Here is a 20,572-nt window from a genome sequence, read left to right on the forward strand (position 1 = left end):
CGTAGCCTCCGGCATCGCATTGTTCGCGTGGAACGCCTGCGGATAGACCATGTTCGCGCTGTGCGCCAGTCTGTACACCATGCAGTGATCGGAATGGTCTGGTCTGACTTGGTCTTGGTCTGGTCTAGACCGCCAAGACTTGGTCTGGTCTGGCGATTTTTTGAGACCGTGGTCGGACCGGTCTAGATGATCGGACCGGTCCGGCTATAAATAGGTCCACGTGACTAGATCTTAGACTAATCTAGCCAGAAAATTTAGCACAATATGAGTCATTAAGATCAAGGTAAGTCTTCTACTTACATAGAACAATCAAGTCCTTAACAACCTACTTATATACTATTGTTATGGAGCCTTCAACACCAACCTCACCGTCCCCATCGAATATTATAAGACTAGATTTAACGTCTCTTACTCCATCTCCTATCCCCACGTCATCACCCACCCCTATACTATCACCCACTCCTATTCAATATCACGAATCTCCAGATGAGTTCGTGCAGGGCGGTATCACGTACGTGAAACGTGCAATAATTGCAAGGAAGGATTTCCGTCAAGGTACATCACACATCTGGAAGTACGGACTCCAATACATTCGAGATAGCGATAAGAAAGAGGTGTATTACTGCCATGAGTGCAGGGTTGGGAAGAGCAAGCAAGAGTTGTTTGTCATCAATGGCACTTCTAGGATCCGGAATCACCTGGAACAGAAGCACCAGATTGATCCCCAGAGTGGCATCAAGCGAAAGGGTTCTGTACGGAAGTCTATAATCGACCAGCAAAAGGATGGGGCTGCTTCCAGCATCTTTTTCTGGAAGGAGTCAGTAGAGAACAGAGATGTCAACAAGCAAGTCAAGCTGGCTTGATTCTTATCGATTGCAGATCACAGACAATATAGAGGCTCGTGCACAGTGGCACGTCCCAGAGAATGGTCTGTGATCTGCAATCGATAAGAATCAAGCCAGCTTGACTTGCTTGTTGACATCTCTGGTAGAGAAGTTTAAAGAGCTTCTAATTCGTTGGATTGTGTACTGCCATATCGCCTTCTTTCAATTAGAGAACCAGTACTTTCGTGAACTACTCCTCTTTTTAAATCCGGCACTACTCAACCACCTCCCGAAGGCTGCGAAGACTATCCGAAGCTGGGTAATGAATGCATTCATATCGAAGAAGCAACAGCTTAGGGAGGACCTACACCATTCACGGAGTAGGATCTCTATCTCCTTTGATCTCTGGACTTCACCAAACCCTTACGCTATCCTAGGCGTCGTCGCTATGTGGATTGATACTACCGGCATGCGACGTGTTACCGCTTTAGGTATGCGACGTATATACGGCGAACATACTGGAGAGAATCTTGGATCGGTGGTCCTTGAATTGCTGGAAGAATACGACATTAGCGGAGATCAGATTGGATACTTTATGCTGGATAATGCCTCGGCAAATGATACCGCTGTTGAGTTTATACTCAAGGATCTCTGCCCATGGATGAAGTCAAAACAACGTCGTCATCGCCGGCTGCGTTGCTTGGGCCATGTCATCAACCTCTGTTGCCAGGCGTTCCTTATGGGGCGAAACTGTGAGAAGTATCTTGCGAAGCTGGAGAAGCATCATCAACGTGGCGACTATACGAAGGTGGAAGAGCTCTGGAAGAAGTTCGGATGTTTGGGTCGTCTTCACAACCTGGTGCGATACATCAGGCTTACTCCACAACGGCGTGAGGAGTTTGCTACAATTATTATCGGCGGAGATCTTTCGCAATTCGACGGGCTTGAGCTTATCCAGAACAACTCGACCCGCTGGAACTCATGGTTTTATTCGATTACACGTGCATTAAATGTTCGAGAACGTTTAGAGCTCTTCTCGGCTCGTCATGTACCTGGAAAGGGCTCCGTAGGGATCGCGAACTTTAAGCTTGATGGACAGCACTGGTTTGAGCTTGAAAAGATTGAACTCGCTCTCAAAGACTTCTATGCTGCAACTTTGCTTTCTGAAGGTAAGAAGACGTCACTTGCGGACTGGTTTTCAACTTTGGACTGCCTTCTCCGGGAGATAAGCGAGACGAAGGATCACTACCACGACATCCACACTGAGGACGATAACAACTTTACATGGAAGTACCTTCAAGGCTGCGCTGATGCTGCTTGGTTAAAGTGCGTTGAGTACTATAACAATCAGCAGCTGAATTGGCAAAATCGATTCCCTGAAGATACTGACCTTCCACCGGCATATTATGCGGCTCAAATCCTTGATCCATATCGCAAGTGGGGATGGTTCAGGCAAGAGTGGGTTCTTCATGGCGACGAAGAGAAGAAGAGGTGGTTTGAAAACGCACAATTAGCGGTGAAGCATCTCTGGGAGACAGAGTATAAGGGAAGGTACCCTGTCGAGATGCTGCCACCACCAGCCAGGAAGGAGAGAGATCCTGACCCAGCATTTGATCGCCAGCGGGAACATAAGCGCATTCGAATAGACGCTCCAGTTTCTACAACTGATTTGTATGAACAATACATCTCTACTGACCGGCTTCATAACGAAGAGGCAGGTTGCAATGAGGCTATTGCGTACTGGCTATCTCGCTACGACTCCCAACGAGATCTCGCTCGCTTCGCTCTAGACATGTTTGCGATCTCGCCTATGTCGGATGAATGCGAACGTCTTTTTAGTAGCGCGAAGCTTACTATCGTCGATCGCCGTGGTAGGCTGAAGGCAGATATTATAGAAGCGTGCGAGTGTCTCCGGGCCTGGTATGGAAAGCCCCAAGCTGAGGGGAACAGCGATATCGAGGATAGTGAGAACGAAGACGACTAGATTGACAGTCAGTAGTAAAACACATTTCCTCGGCTTCCTTCTTTGCTTCAGCCTCATTCTTGGCGGTCTTGTTGGTCGGACCGGTCTGGTCGGACCGGTCCTTATGTAAGCACCTGGTCTGGTCTGGTCTGTACCCTCAGACCAGACCAGACCAGACCATTCCGATCACTGCAGAGGGGGATATCGGGCAAAGCGAGAGCAGCGGAGAAGGCGAGAGGAGCAAGGACGGCAGGGATAGTAGAAATAGCAAGAGTAGTAAGAGTAGTAAGAGTAGTAAGAGTAGTAAGAGTAGTAAGAGTAGTAAGAGTAGCAAGAGTAGCAAGAGGAGGATGTGTAACCGCGAGGATAGAGGCAATGAAGGTAATTAAGGTAATTGCGATAATTGCAGGGTTAGTAAGAGCAACAAGGGCAACACAAGAAAGGCGCGAACGGCAAGGGAATTAACAATTAAGTTAATTATAGCGATTGCAAAGACGGCGGGAACAGCGAGGATATTAAGGGCAGTAAGGGTAGCAAGGACAGCGCAGTGATCGGAATGGTCTGGTCTGGTCTGGTCTGAGGGTACAGACCAGACCAGACCAGGTGCTTACATAAGGACCGGTCCGACCAGACCGGTCCGACCAACAAGACCGCCAAGAATGAGGCTGAAGCAAAGAAGGAAGCCGAGGAAATGTGTTTTACTACTGACTGTCAATCTAGTCGTCTTCGTTCTCACTATCCTCGATATCGCTGTTCCCCTCAGCTTGGGGCTTTCCATACCAGGCCCGGAGACACTCGCACGCTTCTATAATATCTGCCTTCAGCCTACCACGGCGATCGACGATAGTAAGCTTCGCGCTACTAAAAAGACGTTCGCATTCATCCGACATAGGCGAGATCGCAAACATGTCTAGAGCGAAGCGAGCGAGATCTCGTTGGGAGTCGTAGCGAGATAGCCAGTACGCAATAGCCTCATTGCAACCTGCCTCTTCGTTATGAAGCCGGTCAGTAGAGATGTATTGTTCATACAAATCAGTTGTAGAAACTGGAGCGTCTATTCGAATGCGCTTATGTTCCCGCTGGCGATCAAATGCTGGGTCAGGATCTCTCTCCTTCCTGGCTGGTGGTGGCAGCATCTCGACAGGGTACCTTCCCTTATACTCTGTCTCCCAGAGATGCTTCACCGCTAATTGTGCGTTTTCAAACCACCTCTTCTTCTCTTCGTCGCCATGAAGAACCCACTCTTGCCTGAACCATCCCCACTTGCGATATGGATCAAGGATTTGAGCCGCATAATATGCCGGTGGAAGGTCAGTATCTTCAGGGAATCGATTTTGCCAATTCAGCTGCTGATTGTTATAGTACTCAACGCACTTTAACCAAGCAGCATCAGCGCAGCCTTGAAGGTACTTCCATGTAAAGTTGTTATCGTCCTCAGTGTGGATGTCGTGGTAGTGATCCTTCGTCTCGCTTATCTCCCGGAGAAGGCAGTCCAAAGTTGAAAACCAGTCCGCAAGTGACGTCTTCTTACCTTCAGAAAGCAAAGTTGCAGCATAGAAGTCTTTGAGAGCGAGTTCAATCTTTTCAAGCTCAAACCAGTGCTGTCCATCAAGCTTAAAGTTCGCGATCCCTACGGAGCCCTTTCCAGGTACATGACGAGCCGAGAAGAGCTCTAAACGTTCTCGAACATTTAATGCACGTGTAATCGAATAAAACCATGAGTTCCAGCGGGTCGAGTTGTTCTGGATAAGCTCAAGCCCGTCGAATTGCGAAAGATCTCCGCCGATAATAATTGTAGCAAACTCCTCACGCCGTTGTGGAGTAAGCCTGATGTATCGCACCAGGTTGTGAAGACGACCCAAACATCCGAACTTCTTCCAGAGCTCTTCCACCTTCGTATAGTCGCCACGTTGATGATGCTTCTCCAGCTTCGCAAGATACTTCTCACAGTTTCGCCCCATAAGGAACGCCTGGCAACAGAGGTTGATGACATGGCCCAAGCAACGCAGCCGGCGATGACGACGTTGTTTTGACTTCATCCATGGGCAGAGATCCTTGAGTATAAACTCAACAGCGGTATCATTTGCCGAGGCATTATCCAGCATAAAGTATCCAATCTGATCTCCGCTAATGTCGTATTCTTCCAGCAATTCAAGGACCACCGATCCAAGATTCTCTCCAGTATGTTCGCCGTATATACGTCGCATACCTAAAGCGGTAACACGTCGCATGCCGGTAGTATCAATCCACATAGCGACGACGCCTAGGATAGCGTAAGGGTTTGGTGAAGTCCAGAGATCAAAGGAGATAGAGATCCTACTCCGTGAATGGTGTAGGTCCTCCCTAAGCTGTTGCTTCTTCGATATGAATGCATTCATTACCCAGCTTCGGATAGTCTTCGCAGCCTTCGGGAGGTGGTTGAGTAGTGCCGGATTTAAAAAGAGGAGTAGTTCACGAAAGTACTGGTTCTCTAATTGAAAGAAGGCGATATGGCAGTACACAATCCAACGAATTAGAAGCTCTTTAAACTTCTCTACTGACTCCTTCTAGAAAAAGGTGCTGGAAGCAGCCCCATCCTTTTGCTGGTCGATTATAGACTTCCGTACAGAACCCTTTCGCTTGATGCCACTCTGGGGATCAATCTGGTGCTTCTGTTCCAGGTGATTCCGGATCCTAGAAGTGCCATTGATGACAAACAACTCTTGCTTGCTCTTCCCAACCCTGCACTCATGGCAGTAATACACCTCTTTCTTATCGCTATCTCGAATGTATTGGAGTCCGTACTTCCAGATGTGTGATGTACCTTGACGGAAATCCTTCCTTGCAATTATTGCACGTTTCACGTACGTGATACCGCCCTGCACGAACTCATCTGGAGATTCGTGATATTGAATAGGAGTGGGTGATAGTATAGGGGTGGGTGATGACGTGGGGATAGGAGATGGAGTAAGAGACGTTAAATCTAGTCTTATAATATTCGATGGGGACGGTGAGGTTGGTGTTGAAGGCTCCATAACAATAGTATATAAGTAGGTTGTTAAGGACTTGATTGTTCTATGTAAGTAGAAGACTTACCTTGATCTTAATGACTCATATTGTGCTAAATTTTCTGGCTAGATTAGTCTAAGATCTAGTCACGTGGACCTATTTATAGCCGGACCGGTCCGATCATCTAGACCGGTCCGACCACGGTCTCAAAAAATCGCCAGACCAGACCAAGTCTTGGCGGTCTAGACCAGACCAAGACCAAGTCAGACCAGACCATTCCGATCACTGGGACAGCGCAAGCAGCGAGGACAACGAGGACAGCGAGGACAGTGAAAGTAGGAGAGTAGCAGTAGCAATAGCAGTAGCCGGAGGTGTATATAAGGTGTAGGAGGTAAGAGGTAGAAGTAAGGATATTATAAGCAGCAAGGATAGCAGGGGCAGAAGCGGCAACAGGTGCAGGGGTAGTAGGAGTAGTAATAAGAATATTAAGAGCAGTGCAAGTTATAAGGACAGGGGACAAAGTAAGGACAGCAGAGATAGTAAGAGTATCAGGAGCAGGGAGAGCAGAAGCCGTAGGATTAATAGCGAAGATATTAAGAGCAGCAAGGAAATCGAAAGCAGCGAGGGTAGTAGGAGCAGCGACAAGATGAGGCGTAGCGGCCGCCGAAACCGCAGTTACCGCAGGTGGAGGAGGCGTAGGAGGTAAGGGGCAGAAGAGAGCAGCACAGTCCGCAACAATCAATTAAGTGGGTCCTAGAAGGTTCAGATTGGATTGATTGATTACCGCTTTAAGCCTAGTAGTTACCTATAGGAGTTTAAGCCCTACCTAGATAGGTAAGTGGGTCTAGGAGAGTGACCGGATTGAATTGATTGTTGCGGAGTCTAGAGAGCAGTAGAGACAGCGGGAACAGCGGGGAAAGGGAGAGCAGCAAGAAGGACGGGGATAGTAGAGATAGAGGAAGTGGCGAGAGCAGAAGCAGTAATAGGGAGGATTGCGGAATGCGGAGGAGTAAGAGCGGCAGGAGTAAGAGTAGCAAGAGCAGGACGTAGAAGTAAGAGCCGTAGGAGCAGGAGCAGTAAGAATAGCAGGAGTAGCAAGGGTAGGAGCTTTAAAGGCGGCAGCAACGAGGGTGTTACAAGCAGCGAAAATAGTAGGAGCAGGGAGAGCGGTCGCAGTGAGGATAGCGATAGAAGCGAGGTTGGCGACAGCAGGGACAGTAGTAGTAGCAAGAATAGCGAGAGTAGCGAGAGCAATAGCAGTGAGAGCTAGAGCATTAAGAGTAGCAGCAATAAGAGCAGTAACCGTAGGAGTAGGCGCATTAAGAGTAAAAGCTGCAGGAGTAAGAGCAGTAAGGGCGGAAATAGTAGGAGCGTAATTAGCGAGAGCAGGAGCAGCGAGGACAGCAGGAGCAGCTGGAATGGCGAGAGCAGCAAGGACGGAGTGGATAGCAAGAATAGGAAGCGTAGGGGCCGCAGTGGCGATATTTGTAGAAGCGGCAGTAAACACAGGTGTAGTAGTAGCCGTAGGAGTAATAACGAGCATGTTAAAAGCAGCAAGGACGGCAGGAACAGCGGGAGTTGCAATAGTAGAACCCGTAACCGTAATTGAATAGACAGTAAGAGTGATAGTCGCGATAGAAGGAAAAGCTACAAGAATAGCAGCCGTAGCCGTGGTAGAAGCAAGAGTAATTATAATAGAGGCAAAGATAGTAACAGTAGTAAGAGTAATAAGCACAGTAAGGGTACGGTAAGAGCAAAAGTTTAAAGAAGAGTTATTTATAATAAAAATAAGTATGCAGGTATAAAGCAAAGAAAAGAAAGATTCGAAAAGAGAGAGTACAAAGTGGGTGAGATTCATAATCGATAGATAAGGTAGGTAAAACAGGTATAGTTTGTAGTATAGATTAGATAGTGTTTGAGAAAGAAATCAAGCATAGAATCAAGTAGGATTCAAGGATTAGGATTGTAGTAGAAGACAGAGAAAGTTGTTAGGAATACATTAATAAGAAGATAGAAGAAAAGATTAAGTTTATATAAAAGTAGAGTAATAAGAAGAAGATATAAATAAAAAAGATATAAGAGATTATGTTTCAATAATATTAAAAAGAGATGTTAGAAAAGAAAGAAGAATAAAAAAAACCCGATATAATTTAAGAGGAGTATAGTAGAGGGAATAGAAGATAGGTAGAAGAAGAAAGAGAGAGAAAGATAAGGAAGTTTATAGAGAAGGACATAAGAAGCAAAAGATAAAGAGAAAGAAGGAGAAGTAAAGAAAATAGAAAGAGAAGTAAAGAAAAATATAGAGCAAGTAAAGAGAGAGTAGCAAGAACAGCAGTAGTAATAAGGATAAGGATAGAGTTAAGGTACAGTACAATAATGCATAGTGGGTATTTAAGCAACAGTAGTAAGACGAGGCAGGCCGTGTCATGGATCAAACCCGCGACCTCTAGTAAGCGAGGTGGCCCGTGCGCCTTAAGCGAAGGCCACAGCCGAACACCAAAGTTCGACCCGCGCAGGTCTTCGAACCTGCACGCAATATCTCACTTAGTACTTAATACAGATACGGTCATCTCAACTATTGACGTCCCTCACAGGCCGTGTTGGACGTGCATACAGTAGGTAGAGTTTAAGTTTACCGACGCAGAATAGTGATAGAGGTATATAGGGTAGTAGATAATGCGATGCGGTATATAGACGGCGGTAGGCGAAGGACAGAGCCGACACAAGATACAATAGTATTAGAGAACTAAGAGGCAGTAGGCAAAGGAGATAGTTGAAGAAGTATTTAGGTTGTGTTTAGTATAGCGAATGGTATAACGTGTGTATACAAGCAATAAGAAGATAATAGATACGGAGGAGATTAGACAGCAGATATAAAAGATTTATTGGAACAAGGTCTCCTCTGGTGGTATGACTACCATAGGGAACCGAGTAGAGGTATGTTAGGTCACCACGTATTGGATTGAACTACACTAAGAGCTGTTGTTCTGTCTTCTTATTATCATGATGATCTGGGGATTTACATGACAGATCATCATTCCGCGTCGGTCCTTCTGCTCGGGCTTACTTCCACGAGCCTCATCCCCGCCGACCTGGACTGAACCTTACATCTTCTCAACAAGATTGTTAGTTTCGAGGGTATTTATAGTAAGGTTGTTAGGATTAGTATAGGGAAGCAAGAATAGAGTAGCATAGGGATAGATAGGAGGTTAGTAGAACAGAGAGTTAAAGTAAATTTAATAGAGGGATTCGTAAGACAGTTTTAGAGCAAGTAGGGGTTAGGGTGTACAGAAACGAATAGGTTAATAAGAGAGTTTTATTAGAGTCAGCCGTTTATAATAGAGGAGAACAATAAACAACAGAGGTTATTGCAGAGAAGGGTATAGGCCGAGGTAAAGGGAAGAAGAGAGAAGATATAGTGGCAATAGGAAAAGTTTCCGAGTTAACATGATCCATGGGCGAGCGGCGCACACGGGCGAGCGGCGCACCCCACCAACTTTACTCACCTTACTGATCTTAATCTACAATGGCTCAACGCAGCGCTACTCAATTACTATCAAATGAAGCAGATATTCAGCTTGCTATCTCATCTATTAATGCGCACCAGATCCAAGGTACCCGTACTGCTGCAGTAGTCTACAACGTAGCCGAAACAACGCTCCGCCGCCGACGCGCTGGTATACCTGCCCGACGCGATTGCCCGCCCAACTCAAGGAAGCTTACCCAGAGAGAAGAGGAGGTGATTATTAGCTATATACTTCAGCTAGATCTGCGTGGATTTGCGCCTACCTACACAGCTGTACGTGATATGGCTGATAAGCTGCTGGCTGCGCGTGGTGGAGAGCAGGTTGGAGTCAACTGGCCATCTACCTTTGTTAAGCGTACAGACAGTCTTCGGACGTGTTTCAACCAAGCGTACGATAGGCAGAGAGCTCTTTGTGAGGATGCAACATTAATAAAGAGGTGGTTTAAGCTTGTAGAAGAGACAAAGGCTGAGCTAGGTATCTGCGATGAGGACGTCTACAACTTTGATGAAGCTGGCTTTATGATGGGCAAGATTACAACGCAGCTAGTTATAACAGGAGCAGAGAGGAGAGGCAGGCCGAAGAGTATTCAGCCAGGCAATCGCGAGTGGGTAACGCTGATCGCTGCTATCAGCGCTGCTGGCTGGTCAGTCCCACCGTTCCTCATCTTCGCTGGCCAGTACTACCTATCAGCCTGGTATAAGGAAGCTGAGATCCCACGCGACTGGGCGATCGCAGTCAGCGATAATGGCTGGACGAATAATGAGCTTGGAGTTGAGTGGCTAAAGCACTTCAACGCTCACACGCAGGCTCGTAGTGTAGGCGCGCGTCGCCTGCTTATTATTGATGGCCATAAGAGCCACCAATCTCTAGAGTTCCAGGAGCTCTGCAAGGAGAACAATATCCATACGCTCTGTATGCCTCCTCACTCATCTCACCTACTCCAGCCACTTGATGTTGGCTGCTTCTCGCCATTGAAGCGCGCGTACAGCCGTGAGGTGGAGAGCCTTATGCGCAACCACATCAACCACATCACCAAGCTAGAGTTTCTGCCAGCGTTCAAGGCAGCATTTGATCAAGCGTTCACGCCAGCCAATATCTGCTCAGCCTTCCGCGGCGCAGGCCTTGTTCCTCTACAACCAGAGGCTGTTCTATCAAAGGTAGATGTACAACTGCGTACACCTACTCCTCCAGCAGCTCTGCCAGAGGCTCCCTGGGTAGCTCAAACGCCGAGCAACGCGCGTGAGCTTGAGGCTCAGTCAAGCCTAATACGTGAGCGCGTGCGCCAGCACAAGAGCTCATCACCAGCTTCAATTATTATGGCGATTGACCAGCTAAAGAAGGGCGCCGAGGTGATGATGCTCTCTGCTGAGCTGATGCGCGATCGGATCTCTAGTCTTGAGAAGGCCAATAGCGCAGCCTCAGAGCGTAGGCGGCGCTCTAAAAGGCGTATACAGAAGCATGGAGTACTCACAAAGGGAGCTGGAGAGGATATACTGGCTCAAAATGAGGCTGACCAGCAGATTGCTCATGAAGAGCGTCAAGGAGGAGCGCGATCAGGCCTCAGCCAGCGGGCTCAAAGGCGCTGCACTAGGTGCAAGGAGACTGGGCACAACTCGCGCACATGCAAGACTGATACTATTAATATAGAGTAATCTACTGTATCAATATCTAGCAATAATATTATCGCGTTGTTGAGATGCATCGCTTTAAAGTTGCAAAAGTTGGTGGGGTGCGCCGCTCGCCCGTGTGCGCCGCTCGCCCATGGATCATGTTAGGGTATTTAGTAGATGTTATATAGATTAAGTGATAAAAGGGAGTAAATTAGATTAAAAATAAGGAGAGATAGAAATAGATGAAGAGGAAAGGAAAGAAGAGAGAGGAACAGAAGAGAGAGAGGGGAAGGATGGATGTGGTGGAGAGGAGAGATGAGGAGGGGCAGGGAGGGTTGGAGCAGCAGGAGCAGGAGCAGGAGCGACAAGGCGGGTGGCGGAGGTGAATACAGCAGCGGCAACAGGAGTTTAGGGAGGTAGAGTAGTGAGGTAGGGAATTAGGATGGTAGGGGAATGGATAGGGAATATGCAAAGGGGCGGATAATGGGCGAAGCGAGGAAAATATAGGGAGATGTTGGTGAGGGGAGGGGGGAAGTGTAAAAGAAGCGATTACGATTGTTTTAGAGCCGATTCAGTTTAAGGGTTATTAGGGGTGTTTTTGGTGGGAGGTAGAGTAGGAAAGGAATTGTTAGGGGCGGTATTATTATTATATTATTATATTTCCATTAGAGTCCTGTATCAGTCGGTGACTATGTAGGACTTTGGCTAAGCCGTTCTATGTATGATGGTCGTTGTGGAGTTTCTATGGGTCTTGTACAATTTGGGTGGTGTTTTGCGTACTCCAATTTCAGAGCTAGTCTTCCATTGGCGCGGGTGCTAAAGAGCAGTGTGGTGAATAGAAAGAGATGTAGCAGCGGGCTCTTTTAGATAAGGAAATATTGTTTTTGTAGTTTTATACAGTGTCTGTCTGTTCGGTGGTTTGCCCAAGGTGCCATTTTCTCGTGCCAATCCTAGTACTTGCAATAAAGGCTAGAGTAGCTTTGATGCCTGTCTTTGTTTGGAGGAGGAGTGGGAGGGTGATGGGTCTGTGTGGTATTGCTTCTTTGAGTGTATTTCGATGTGTTTTGTACTGTTTGCAATCTAGAAGTAGATGCTGTGGTGTTTGTGGTTTGTAGCATATACATAGATTGCAGTCTCTCTTGTTGAATCTCTTAAGGTAGGAGTTGAAGTATCCATGTCCTAGCTTGAGTGAGTAGAACGCGCTCGAGATTTCTCTTGGTGTTCCCTTCGGGACTTTGATTGTTGTATGTGTGTTGAGCTTGAAGATCCTTGAGTAGGAGCTTCTGTTTTTGGTGGGCCTGTCGGTATACCTCTTGTACTCCATCAGTTGTTCTGTTTTTTGTATTTTGTTGATTTCTGTGCCTAAGTAGGCTAGGCTCGCTGTGGTCGATGTTGTTGGTCTCTCTTTAGCTGCTTCCTTTGCTAGCGTGTCGGCTTTTTCGTTGCCCTTGACGTCGTTATGTCCTGGGGCCCACTGCAGGTGGATCGATGCTTTCTTTGTCGTTATTCTCTTTGCAGCTCTGATGCATCTTAGTAGCCACTGTTGTCCGGGTTGTCCGATAGGTTGTTAAGCCTATGGATTGCTGCTTGGTTGTCTGCGTATACGTAGATCTCTTGGCCTTCTTGTGCCACTGTAGCCGCGTGTTCAAATGCCTGTGCTATCCCCTCTAGTTCACCGTTGTAGACTAGTTGGGAGCATCCAATGTTTGTCTTTTGAGAAAAGGTTTCTTCGTGGGTGGAGCTGTACGCTACTACACCTACGCCGATCCCTATTCCCTTGTCGTGTTGTGAGGCATCTGAGTAGATTGCGGTGAAGTTATCTCCGCTCCTTGATAGGATATAATCCGTGTGTGCAATTGCCTCTTCCTCTTTGCTCTTTTTTGATACAGTAACCTTGTAGTTAAGACTTTCCCATGGTCTGAACCTATATGGGATTATCTTTTCTACGCTATTGTTGTCTCTCTCTGGGATTGACTTAACAATAGTGTATAGTTGTCTATGCTGGTTTGGCTTTTTGTAGCTAGCTTTGTCTGTATTTGTGATCCTTGTAATTGCTTTCTGGATTGGGTGGTTGCTGGATAGCTGGTGTGCTCTAGACGCATACTTTCGGTTGTTGGTGTTGAGCAGACTCCGCAACAATCAATCGGATCGGCATGATTGATTCCTATCTAGGTTAAAGGCTGCCTAATGAAGTAATTCTTTAACCTATATAGGAATCAATCATGTCAATCGATTGATTGTTGCGGAGTCTGGTGTTGAGTCTAATTGCAGGTGACGTAAGTCCGGATTCAATGCTTGTTGGTAGGGATGGTGACGTTCTAAACACTCCAATTATCTTTCTACACGCCAGGTTGTGCAGTGATTGTAGGAGGCTAGTGGCGTAGCTTTGGTTCTTCCAGTATATTTGTGATCCGTAGTCTGCAACGCTTGTGACGCATGCTAGGTATAGTTGTCGTACTGCTTTTGGGGAGAGTCCTCTTTCGATGTTGGCTAGTCTCCCTAGTCTATAGAATGCTTTCCTTGCTTGGCTTACGCGTGTAGCAATATGTTCCTTGAAGGACAGTCTATTGTCTATGTGGATACCTAGCCATTTGATTGTGTCTTTCGGTTCTACAATGGTGTTGTCTGGAAGCTGTAGGCTTCTCTCTTTTCTCTCTTTCTTGGCGGTAAAGTGGATGAGCTCTGTCTTAGCTATATCGAACATAATCGCTAAGTTTTTCCCTCGGTGAGATAGTAGGCGGACTTGCTGTTCTAGTATTTTGACATTTTTCTTTAGCGATGTTGAGGATGTCGATAGAGATAGGTCGTCAATATAGGATAGGTTGAAGCTTTGTAGTCCTGGGAAGAGGTCTCTGGTGTAGATAAGAAAGAAGATTGGAGACACTGGGCTGCCTTGAGGTATCCCAGCTATTATCTCGGAGAATTCTTGTGTCTTATTGTCGAAGGAGAGTCTTAGCGATCTGTTTGAGAAGAAGGATTTTGTCCAAGCGATAAGACTAATTGGAAGGCCTAGCTTCTTAAGCGTTCGCAGGAATTGATTGTGTGAGACGTGGTCAAATGCTCCCTTTACGTCTAGGAAGATAGTTGATGTTATTTGGCCTTTCTGTTTCTGGTGCTGAATTTGGTCGATGAGTAGCATAGCTGCATCTATTGCAGATTTCTTGAGTCTACCCCAATTTGGGTTGGGTGTAGTAGCTCTGTGATTTCTGCTAGATTGCTCAGCCTACTTGCGGTGATCCTCTCGTTAATCTTTCCTAAACAGCTTAATAGAGTGATAACTCTGTAGGCTTTTGGGATTGAATAGTCTGGTTTTGATGCCTTTTTAAGAACAGCTCCTGTAGCTTGTTTCCAGCATTTTGGGTGGTATCCATAGTTGAATAGGAGTGAGAAAGCTCTAAACATTGTTTGCGGTTGAGCTTTGTACGCGGCTGTGATTATGTCTTGTGTTATTGCATCTGGTCCTGGGGTGCTACTTTTGACTTGACTTGAGCATGCTCGTTCTAGTTCAGTCGTGGATAGTGCTGGCCAATCCCATCTCTTTTCCTGGTAGTTGGTGAATGTGGGCGCTTCGGTTATGGGCGGTGGTGGGAATAGCGTGTTGCGGAACGCTTGGCATTTCTTGTCGAATGATGTTTCTCCTTGTATAGGTGGAATTCTTTCGACTTTGTTATCCTTTGTATATGCCATGGCTTTGTAGATTGACTGCGGGTCTTCCTTCTCTAGGAATTCATTCCAGTGTTTCCTTTTAGCGTCTTTGATTGCCTTGTTGTAGGTGTTTCGTGCACGTAGGAAGTCTCTTTTCTCTAGGTAGGCGTCGTGTATCGCAGTAGTTTCGAGCTTTTCTTTAAAAATCCTTCTATAGTGGGAAGTGTCTTGTCGTAGCTTTGTCAGCTCTTTGTTCCACCAAGCTTTTGGTTTTGGACCAAGTCTAGTGATAGGGATAGCTTTGTTTGCTGCAGTTTGGATTGCTTGAGTTATTGCTTTACCAATCTCTTCTAGCTGTTGCTCTAGCTCTGTATTGTTGCCGAGGAGGAGGTCCATTAAGTCTGCCTTTCTTGGATCACTGATCTGGTCCATATCTTGCAAGGTTTGACTGTTTTGGATTGCCGTTTCTAGTTCTTTGTTGAAGGTGTCCCAGTTAGCCTTTGCAGTATTAAATCTGGGTTGGTTTGTCGGGTTTTCTACAAGGTCTGCGTTTGTTTGGATGGAGAATAGGAGGCCGTAGTGATCTGATCCAGTTTCAGGTATAGTCTGCCAGTCCGTAGCTTTGCTAGCCAAGTCTGGAGTGACAAGTGAGAGGTCTAGGACTGTTTCTCTAGATAGGTGTGGTCTGAAGAATGTGCCTACTCCTGGTGTGTTTAGGAGCTCTAGATCTTGTTCTTCAATCCAGTCAATAAATGGCTGTGCTCCTTGGCTCGTCGTTGGGCATAGCGGGTCCCACAATGGATGGTGCTCGTTGCTATCTAGTACTAAAATAGAACTTGGCGGAAGCTTAGTGTTAAGTATAGCTCTGGGCAGTGTTTTTTCCCCTTCGGCGTTTGTTTGGTTGTATACGTTAAATAGGTTAAATTGGAAATTAGAACCTTTTATTGTAATAGCCATTGCGTCTGGGTCTATTTTGAAGTCGTTTTGGGTGAATGTCTCTGCTTCTAGTGTTCTAGATATATAAAATAGAACCCTAGGGCGGACGGGTAGGTTTGTTACTGGTAAGATCTGGATAAACGCAGTGTGATTTATGGATCTTGCTGTTGCGTAGTTGTCGTTGGTAGTTAGCCATGGCTCTTGAATTGCAATTATATCAGCTTTAAGTTCAACTCAGTGATCGGAATGGTCTGGTCTGGTCTGGTCTGAGGGTACAGACCAGACCAGACCAGGTGCTTACATAAGGACCGGTCCGACCAGACCGGTCCGACCAACAAGACCGCCAAGAATGAGGCTGAAGCAAAGAAGGAAGCCGAGGAAATGTGTTTTACTACTGACTGTCAATCTAGTCGTCTTCGTTCTCACTATCCTCGATATCGCTGTTCCCCTCAGCTTGGGGCTTTCCATACCAGGCCCGGAGACACTCGCACGCTTCTATAATATCTGCCTTCAGCCTACCACGGCGATCGACGATAGTAAGCTTCGCGCTACTAAAAAGACGTTCGCATTCATCCGACATAGGCGAGATCGCAAACATGTCTAGAGCGAAGCGAGCGAGATCTCGTTGGGAGTCGTAGCGAGATAGCCAGTACGCAATAGCCTCATTGCAACCTGCCTCTTCGTTATGAAGCCGGTCAGTAGAGATGTATTGTTCATACAAATCAGTTGTAGAAACTGGAGCGTCTATTCGAATGCGCTTATGTTCCCGCTGGCGATCAAATGCTGGGTCAGGATCTCTCTCCTTCCTGGCTGGTGGTGGCAGCATCTCGACAGGGTACCTTCCCTTATACTCTGTCTCCCAGAGATGCTTCACCGCTAATTGTGCGTTTTCAAACCACCTCTTCTTCTCTTCGTCGCCATGAAGAACCCACTCTTGCCTGAACCATCCCCACTTGCGATATGGATCAAGGATTTGAGCCGCATAATATGCCGGTGGAAGGTCAGTATCTTCAGGGAATCGATTTTGCCAATTCAGCTGCTGATTGTTATAGTACTCAACGCACTTTAACCAAGCAGCATCAGCGCAGCCTTGAAGGTACTTCCATGTAAAGTTGTTATCGTCCTCAGTGTGGATGTCGTGGTAGTGATCCTTCGTCTCGCTTATCTCCCGGAGAAGGCAGTCCAAAGTTGAAAACCAGTCCGCAAGTGACGTCTTCTTACCTTCAGAAAGCAAAGTTGCAGCATAGAAGTCTTTGAGAGCGAGTTCAATCTTTTCAAGCTCAAACCAGTGCTGTCCATCAAGCTTAAAGTTCGCGATCCCTACGGAGCCCTTTCCAGGTACATGACGAGCCGAGAAGAGCTCTAAACGTTCTCGAACATTTAATGCACGTGTAATCGAATAAAACCATGAGTTCCAGCGGGTCGAGTTGTTCTGGATAAGCTCAAGCCCGTCGAATTGCGAAAGATCTCCGCCGATAATAATTGTAGCAAACTCCTCACGCCGTTGTGGAGTAAGCCTGATGTATCGCACCAGGTTGTGAAGACGACCCAAACATCCGAACTTCTTCCAGAGCTCTTCCACCTTCGTATAGTCGCCACGTTGATGATGCTTCTCCAGCTTCGCAAGATACTTCTCACAGTTTCGCCCCATAAGGAACGCCTGGCAACAGAGGTTGATGACATGGCCCAAGCAACGCAGCCGGCGATGACGACGTTGTTTTGACTTCATCCATGGGCAGAGATCCTTGAGTATAAACTCAACAGCGGTATCATTTGCCGAGGCATTATCCAGCATAAAGTATCCAATCTGATCTCCGCTAATGTCGTATTCTTCCAGCAATTCAAGGACCACCGATCCAAGATTCTCTCCAGTATGTTCGCCGTATATACGTCGCATACCTAAAGCGGTAACACGTCGCATGCCGGTAGTATCAATCCACATAGCGACGACGCCTAGGATAGCGTAAGGGTTTGGTGAAGTCCAGAGATCAAAGGAGATAGAGATCCTACTCCGTGAATGGTGTAGGTCCTCCCTAAGCTGTTGCTTCTTCGATATGAATGCATTCATTACCCAGCTTCGGATAGTCTTCGCAGCCTTCGGGAGGTGGTTGAGTAGTGCCGGATTTAAAAAGAGGAGTAGTTCACGAAAGTACTGGTTCTCTAATTGAAAGAAGGCGATATGGCAGTACACAATCCAACGAATTAGAAGCTCTTTAAACTTCTCTACTGACTCCTTCCAGAAAAAGATGCTGGAAGCAGCCCCATCCTTTTGCTGGTCGATTATAGACTTCCGTACAGAACCCTTTCGCTTGATGCCACTCTGGGGATCAATCTGGTGCTTCTGTTCCAGGTGATTCCGGATCCTAGAAGTGCCATTGATGACAAACAACTCTTGCTTGCTCTTCCCAACCCTGCACTCATGGCAGTAATACACCTCTTTCTTATCGCTATCTCGAATGTATTGGAGTCCGTACTTCCAGATGTGTGATGTACCTTGACGGAAATCCTTCCTTGCAATTATTGCACGTTTCACGTACGTGATACCGCCCTGCACGAACTCATCTGGAGATTCGTGATATTGAATAGGAGTGGGTGATAGTATAGGGGTGGGTGATGACGTGGGGATAGGAGATGGAGTAAGAGACGTTAAATCTAGTCTTATAATATTCGATGGGGACGGTGAGGTTGGTGTTGAAGGCTCCATAACAATAGTATATAAGTAGGTTGTTAAGGACTTGATTGTTCTATGTAAGTAGAAGACTTACCTTGATCTTAATGACTCATATTGTGCTAAATTTTCTGGCTAGATTAGTCTAAGATCTAGTCACGTGGACCTATTTATAGCCGGACCGGTCCGATCATCTAGACCGGTCCGACCACGGTCTCAAAAAATCGCCAGACCAGACCAAGTCTTGGCGGTCTAGACCAGACCAAGACCAAGTCAGACCAGACCATTCCGATCACTGGTTCAACTGCAAGTTGCAGTGTAGACTCAGTCGCTGTAATGCTCTTGTTGAGATTGACTTGGAGGATCCTAATGTTGTTCAACATTAAAATCCTGCGGGGATGCTCTTTGTTACTGCTTGGTAGAGTTCGCACTCTTTGCTGTTTGCAAAGTGGGGCTCTTTGCAGTTACTACAGTGGGGGAGTGTATGGTTGCAGGGTTTTCCTTTTGTATTACACACTGAGCATTTGTGTGTTGTAGTTGCATGTTCTTCTCCGCACAAATTGCATGCTGGTTGGTTTCGGCATCTAGTGGCTGGGTGGCCAAATTGTTGGCAGTTTAGGCATTGGGTAGATGCTGCTATAGGCTTAAACTTTTCGGTGAAGAGAGTTTGTCCAAGGATTGTAATTCTACCACCAAGTCTGGCTGCGTCTTCGGCTGTTTTGAATGCTATTACAATAGAGCTGTTCTTCTTGTTTTGCCATTCTCTTGATATCCAGTATGGGTTGCCAGTAATTTGTAGTCCGTTGTTGTATGCTGGGATTTCTGTGTGGAGTATCTCTAGTGTCTCTGCTCCCTCCCATTCTGTTGGCACATTATGTACTACTACTTTCGTCCATGATTCTAGTAGTTGTACATTCTTTAGCTCAAACTTTTGATGCCATATATGCTTGTGTTGGACTAGGTATTCTCCTGAGTAGGTTGGAGTGGTTGTTAGAATAATATTGTTCTTTCTACTTGTTGTTACTTCCTTCACTACTGGGTCTTTGATGCCGCCCTTTGTGAACTCTTCGTTGATTAGGTCTCTAATCTGGAGTGGTGTGTGAGACGTAGGCTGGGTAAGCGTAAGGACTGCTTGGTAGTAGCTTGCTGGCTTTTTGTTTGTCTTCTTTTTTGTAGACACTGTAGTCCATGTGTTTCCGTTGTTCTGGGCGGCTACGCTAGCGTATGATGTCTTGTTTTGTTGGGTGTTTTGGGTGTTTTGGGTGTTTTGGATGTTCTGGGTGTTCTGGTTGTTTGGTTTTTCTTGGTTGTTTGGGTTTTGTGGTCCAGTTGCGGCATTAACAGCTTTCTTTAGTGTCTTTGTAGCTTGTTGGGAGGCGCTTGTAAGCGTTGCAGTCTGGTACGCAAGCTGTGCTGTAAACTTCTCAGTCATTTGCTGCGTAACCCTGCCTAGTTCCGTAAAGTCTCTAAAGACGTCCAGTAGTTGTAGTAGTTTGTTTTGGGATAGATGGGATTCGGCCATAGTAGATGCTTGTAGAATTAGGTCCCTTGCCCAGAAGATTGCTTGGGTTGAGTCCTTTGCTCTTGGTTTCTTTTCTTGGCTGTTCTGGAATGGGTTTCTCTCTCTTGTAGTTATCTCTGGGGAGAATGCCGCTGGTCTTTTATTTAGTGGTGGCTGAATAATTAACCTTGGTGTTTCTTGGGTGGTCTGCTCGATGGGTGTTGTTGGGTTGTCTTGGTGCCTTTCGTCGGTCTCCATTTCGTCGTCCAGTGTGCTTGAGGTCCGGAGGTCTTCTGGTAGCTGGACTACGATAGTGTCGCTATCTGGGGCCATTTTAGCCTAACCCAGGGCGCTCAATGGTACGTTATAATATACCATTTTTTTGTTAGTGCTGAGAAGTACGCGTATGGCGGGTATATACTAGAACCAGGGGTTTATCCCATTAAACTTCAGGAGTACATCCCATTTTTAGTCTATAGTCGAAATTACTCCAAATTTAGACATATAACTCAGCATACGTAGACGCACAATCTGACGAATTTACAGCGCAGCAGACTATGTGGTTCAGGAGCTTAGGGTTTGGTGTTCTTGGTTAGGGTTACGCGTCTGGGGGGTCAGGAGGTCGCGAGGCTCGGCACCCCGCCGCGCGCGCGCCGCCGGAGTAAGCACCGAGAGAGCGATCAACAGCGCGTGTATATATTATTATTATTATTATTCCATTAGAGTCCTTTTTCAGTCAGAGACTATGTAGGACTTTGGCCGAAGGCCGTTCTATCTTGGTTTTTCTAATTTACATGGTTTTCTGGTATGGTTCGCTAATATGGTTTTTGGCTTTTCTACAAAAGATAGCTTGTATCTGTTTGTTGCCAGGTGCTAAAGAGCAGTTTGATAAGTAGAAAGAGATGTAGCA

At 46.4% G+C, this 20,572-nt stretch overlaps 7 protein-coding genes across 7 annotated transcripts; 2 read left to right on the plus strand and 5 right to left on the minus strand.

The window, feature by feature from the left end:
• Nucleotides 1–1,272: 1,272 nt before the first annotated feature.
• PtrM4_123770 (uncharacterized protein) lies at nucleotides 1,273–2,808 on the plus strand (the record flags this gene model as incomplete). The annotated part of the gene is made up of 1 exon (XM_066108600.1): nucleotides 1,273–2,808. One exon carries the CDS (start codon nucleotides 1,273–1,275, stop codon nucleotides 2,806–2,808), a length of 1,536 nt encoding a protein of 511 aa, XP_065961785.1.
• A 695-nt stretch (nucleotides 2,809–3,503) lies between these two features.
• PtrM4_123780 (PIG-U multi-domain protein) lies at nucleotides 3,504–7,318 on the minus strand (the record flags this gene model as incomplete). The annotated part of the gene is made up of 4 exons (XM_066108601.1): nucleotides 3,504–5,333; nucleotides 5,394–5,841; nucleotides 5,863–5,887; nucleotides 6,913–7,318. The coding sequence occupies 4 exons, from the start codon at nucleotides 7,316–7,318 to the stop codon at nucleotides 3,504–3,506; spliced, it is 2,709 nt and encodes a 902-aa protein (XP_065961786.1).
• A 2,265-nt stretch (nucleotides 7,319–9,583) lies between these two features.
• On the plus strand, nucleotides 9,584–10,954 carry PtrM4_123790 (uncharacterized protein; the record flags this gene model as incomplete). Its single annotated transcript, XM_066108602.1, has 1 exon — nucleotides 9,584–10,954. The coding sequence occupies one exon, from the start codon at nucleotides 9,584–9,586 to the stop codon at nucleotides 10,952–10,954; it is 1,371 nt and encodes a 456-aa protein (XP_065961787.1).
• An 850-nt stretch (nucleotides 10,955–11,804) lies between these two features.
• On the minus strand, nucleotides 11,805–13,067 carry PtrM4_123800 (uncharacterized protein; the record flags this gene model as incomplete). The annotated part of the gene is made up of 3 exons (XM_066108603.1): nucleotides 11,805–12,403; nucleotides 12,454–12,970; nucleotides 13,017–13,067. The coding sequence occupies 3 exons, from the start codon at nucleotides 13,065–13,067 to the stop codon at nucleotides 11,805–11,807; spliced, it is 1,167 nt and encodes a 388-aa protein (XP_065961788.1).
• Nucleotides 13,068–13,112: 45 nt separating this feature from the next.
• PtrM4_123810 (uncharacterized protein) lies at nucleotides 13,113–15,514 on the minus strand (the record flags this gene model as incomplete). Its single annotated transcript, XM_066108604.1, has 2 exons — nucleotides 13,113–14,027; nucleotides 14,084–15,514. 2 exons carry the CDS (start codon nucleotides 15,512–15,514, stop codon nucleotides 13,113–13,115), a joined length of 2,346 nt encoding a protein of 781 aa, XP_065961789.1.
• A 385-nt stretch (nucleotides 15,515–15,899) lies between these two features.
• Nucleotides 15,900–18,197, minus strand: PtrM4_123820 (uncharacterized protein; the record flags this gene model as incomplete). Its single annotated transcript, XM_066108605.1, has 1 exon — nucleotides 15,900–18,197. The coding sequence occupies one exon, from the start codon at nucleotides 18,195–18,197 to the stop codon at nucleotides 15,900–15,902; it is 2,298 nt and encodes a 765-aa protein (XP_065961790.1).
• A 346-nt stretch (nucleotides 18,198–18,543) lies between these two features.
• PtrM4_123830 (uncharacterized protein) lies at nucleotides 18,544–19,995 on the minus strand (the record flags this gene model as incomplete). Its single annotated transcript, XM_066108606.1, has 1 exon — nucleotides 18,544–19,995. The coding sequence occupies one exon, from the start codon at nucleotides 19,993–19,995 to the stop codon at nucleotides 18,544–18,546; it is 1,452 nt and encodes a 483-aa protein (XP_065961791.1).
• Between the last annotated feature and the right edge of the window lie 577 nt (nucleotides 19,996–20,572).

The sequence above is a fragment of the Pyrenophora tritici-repentis genome, chromosome 6 (genome assembly GCF_003171515.1).
Source record: "Pyrenophora tritici-repentis strain M4 chromosome 6, whole genome shotgun sequence".
Lineage (NCBI taxonomy): Eukaryota > Fungi > Ascomycota > Dothideomycetes > Pleosporales > Pleosporaceae > Pyrenophora > Pyrenophora tritici-repentis.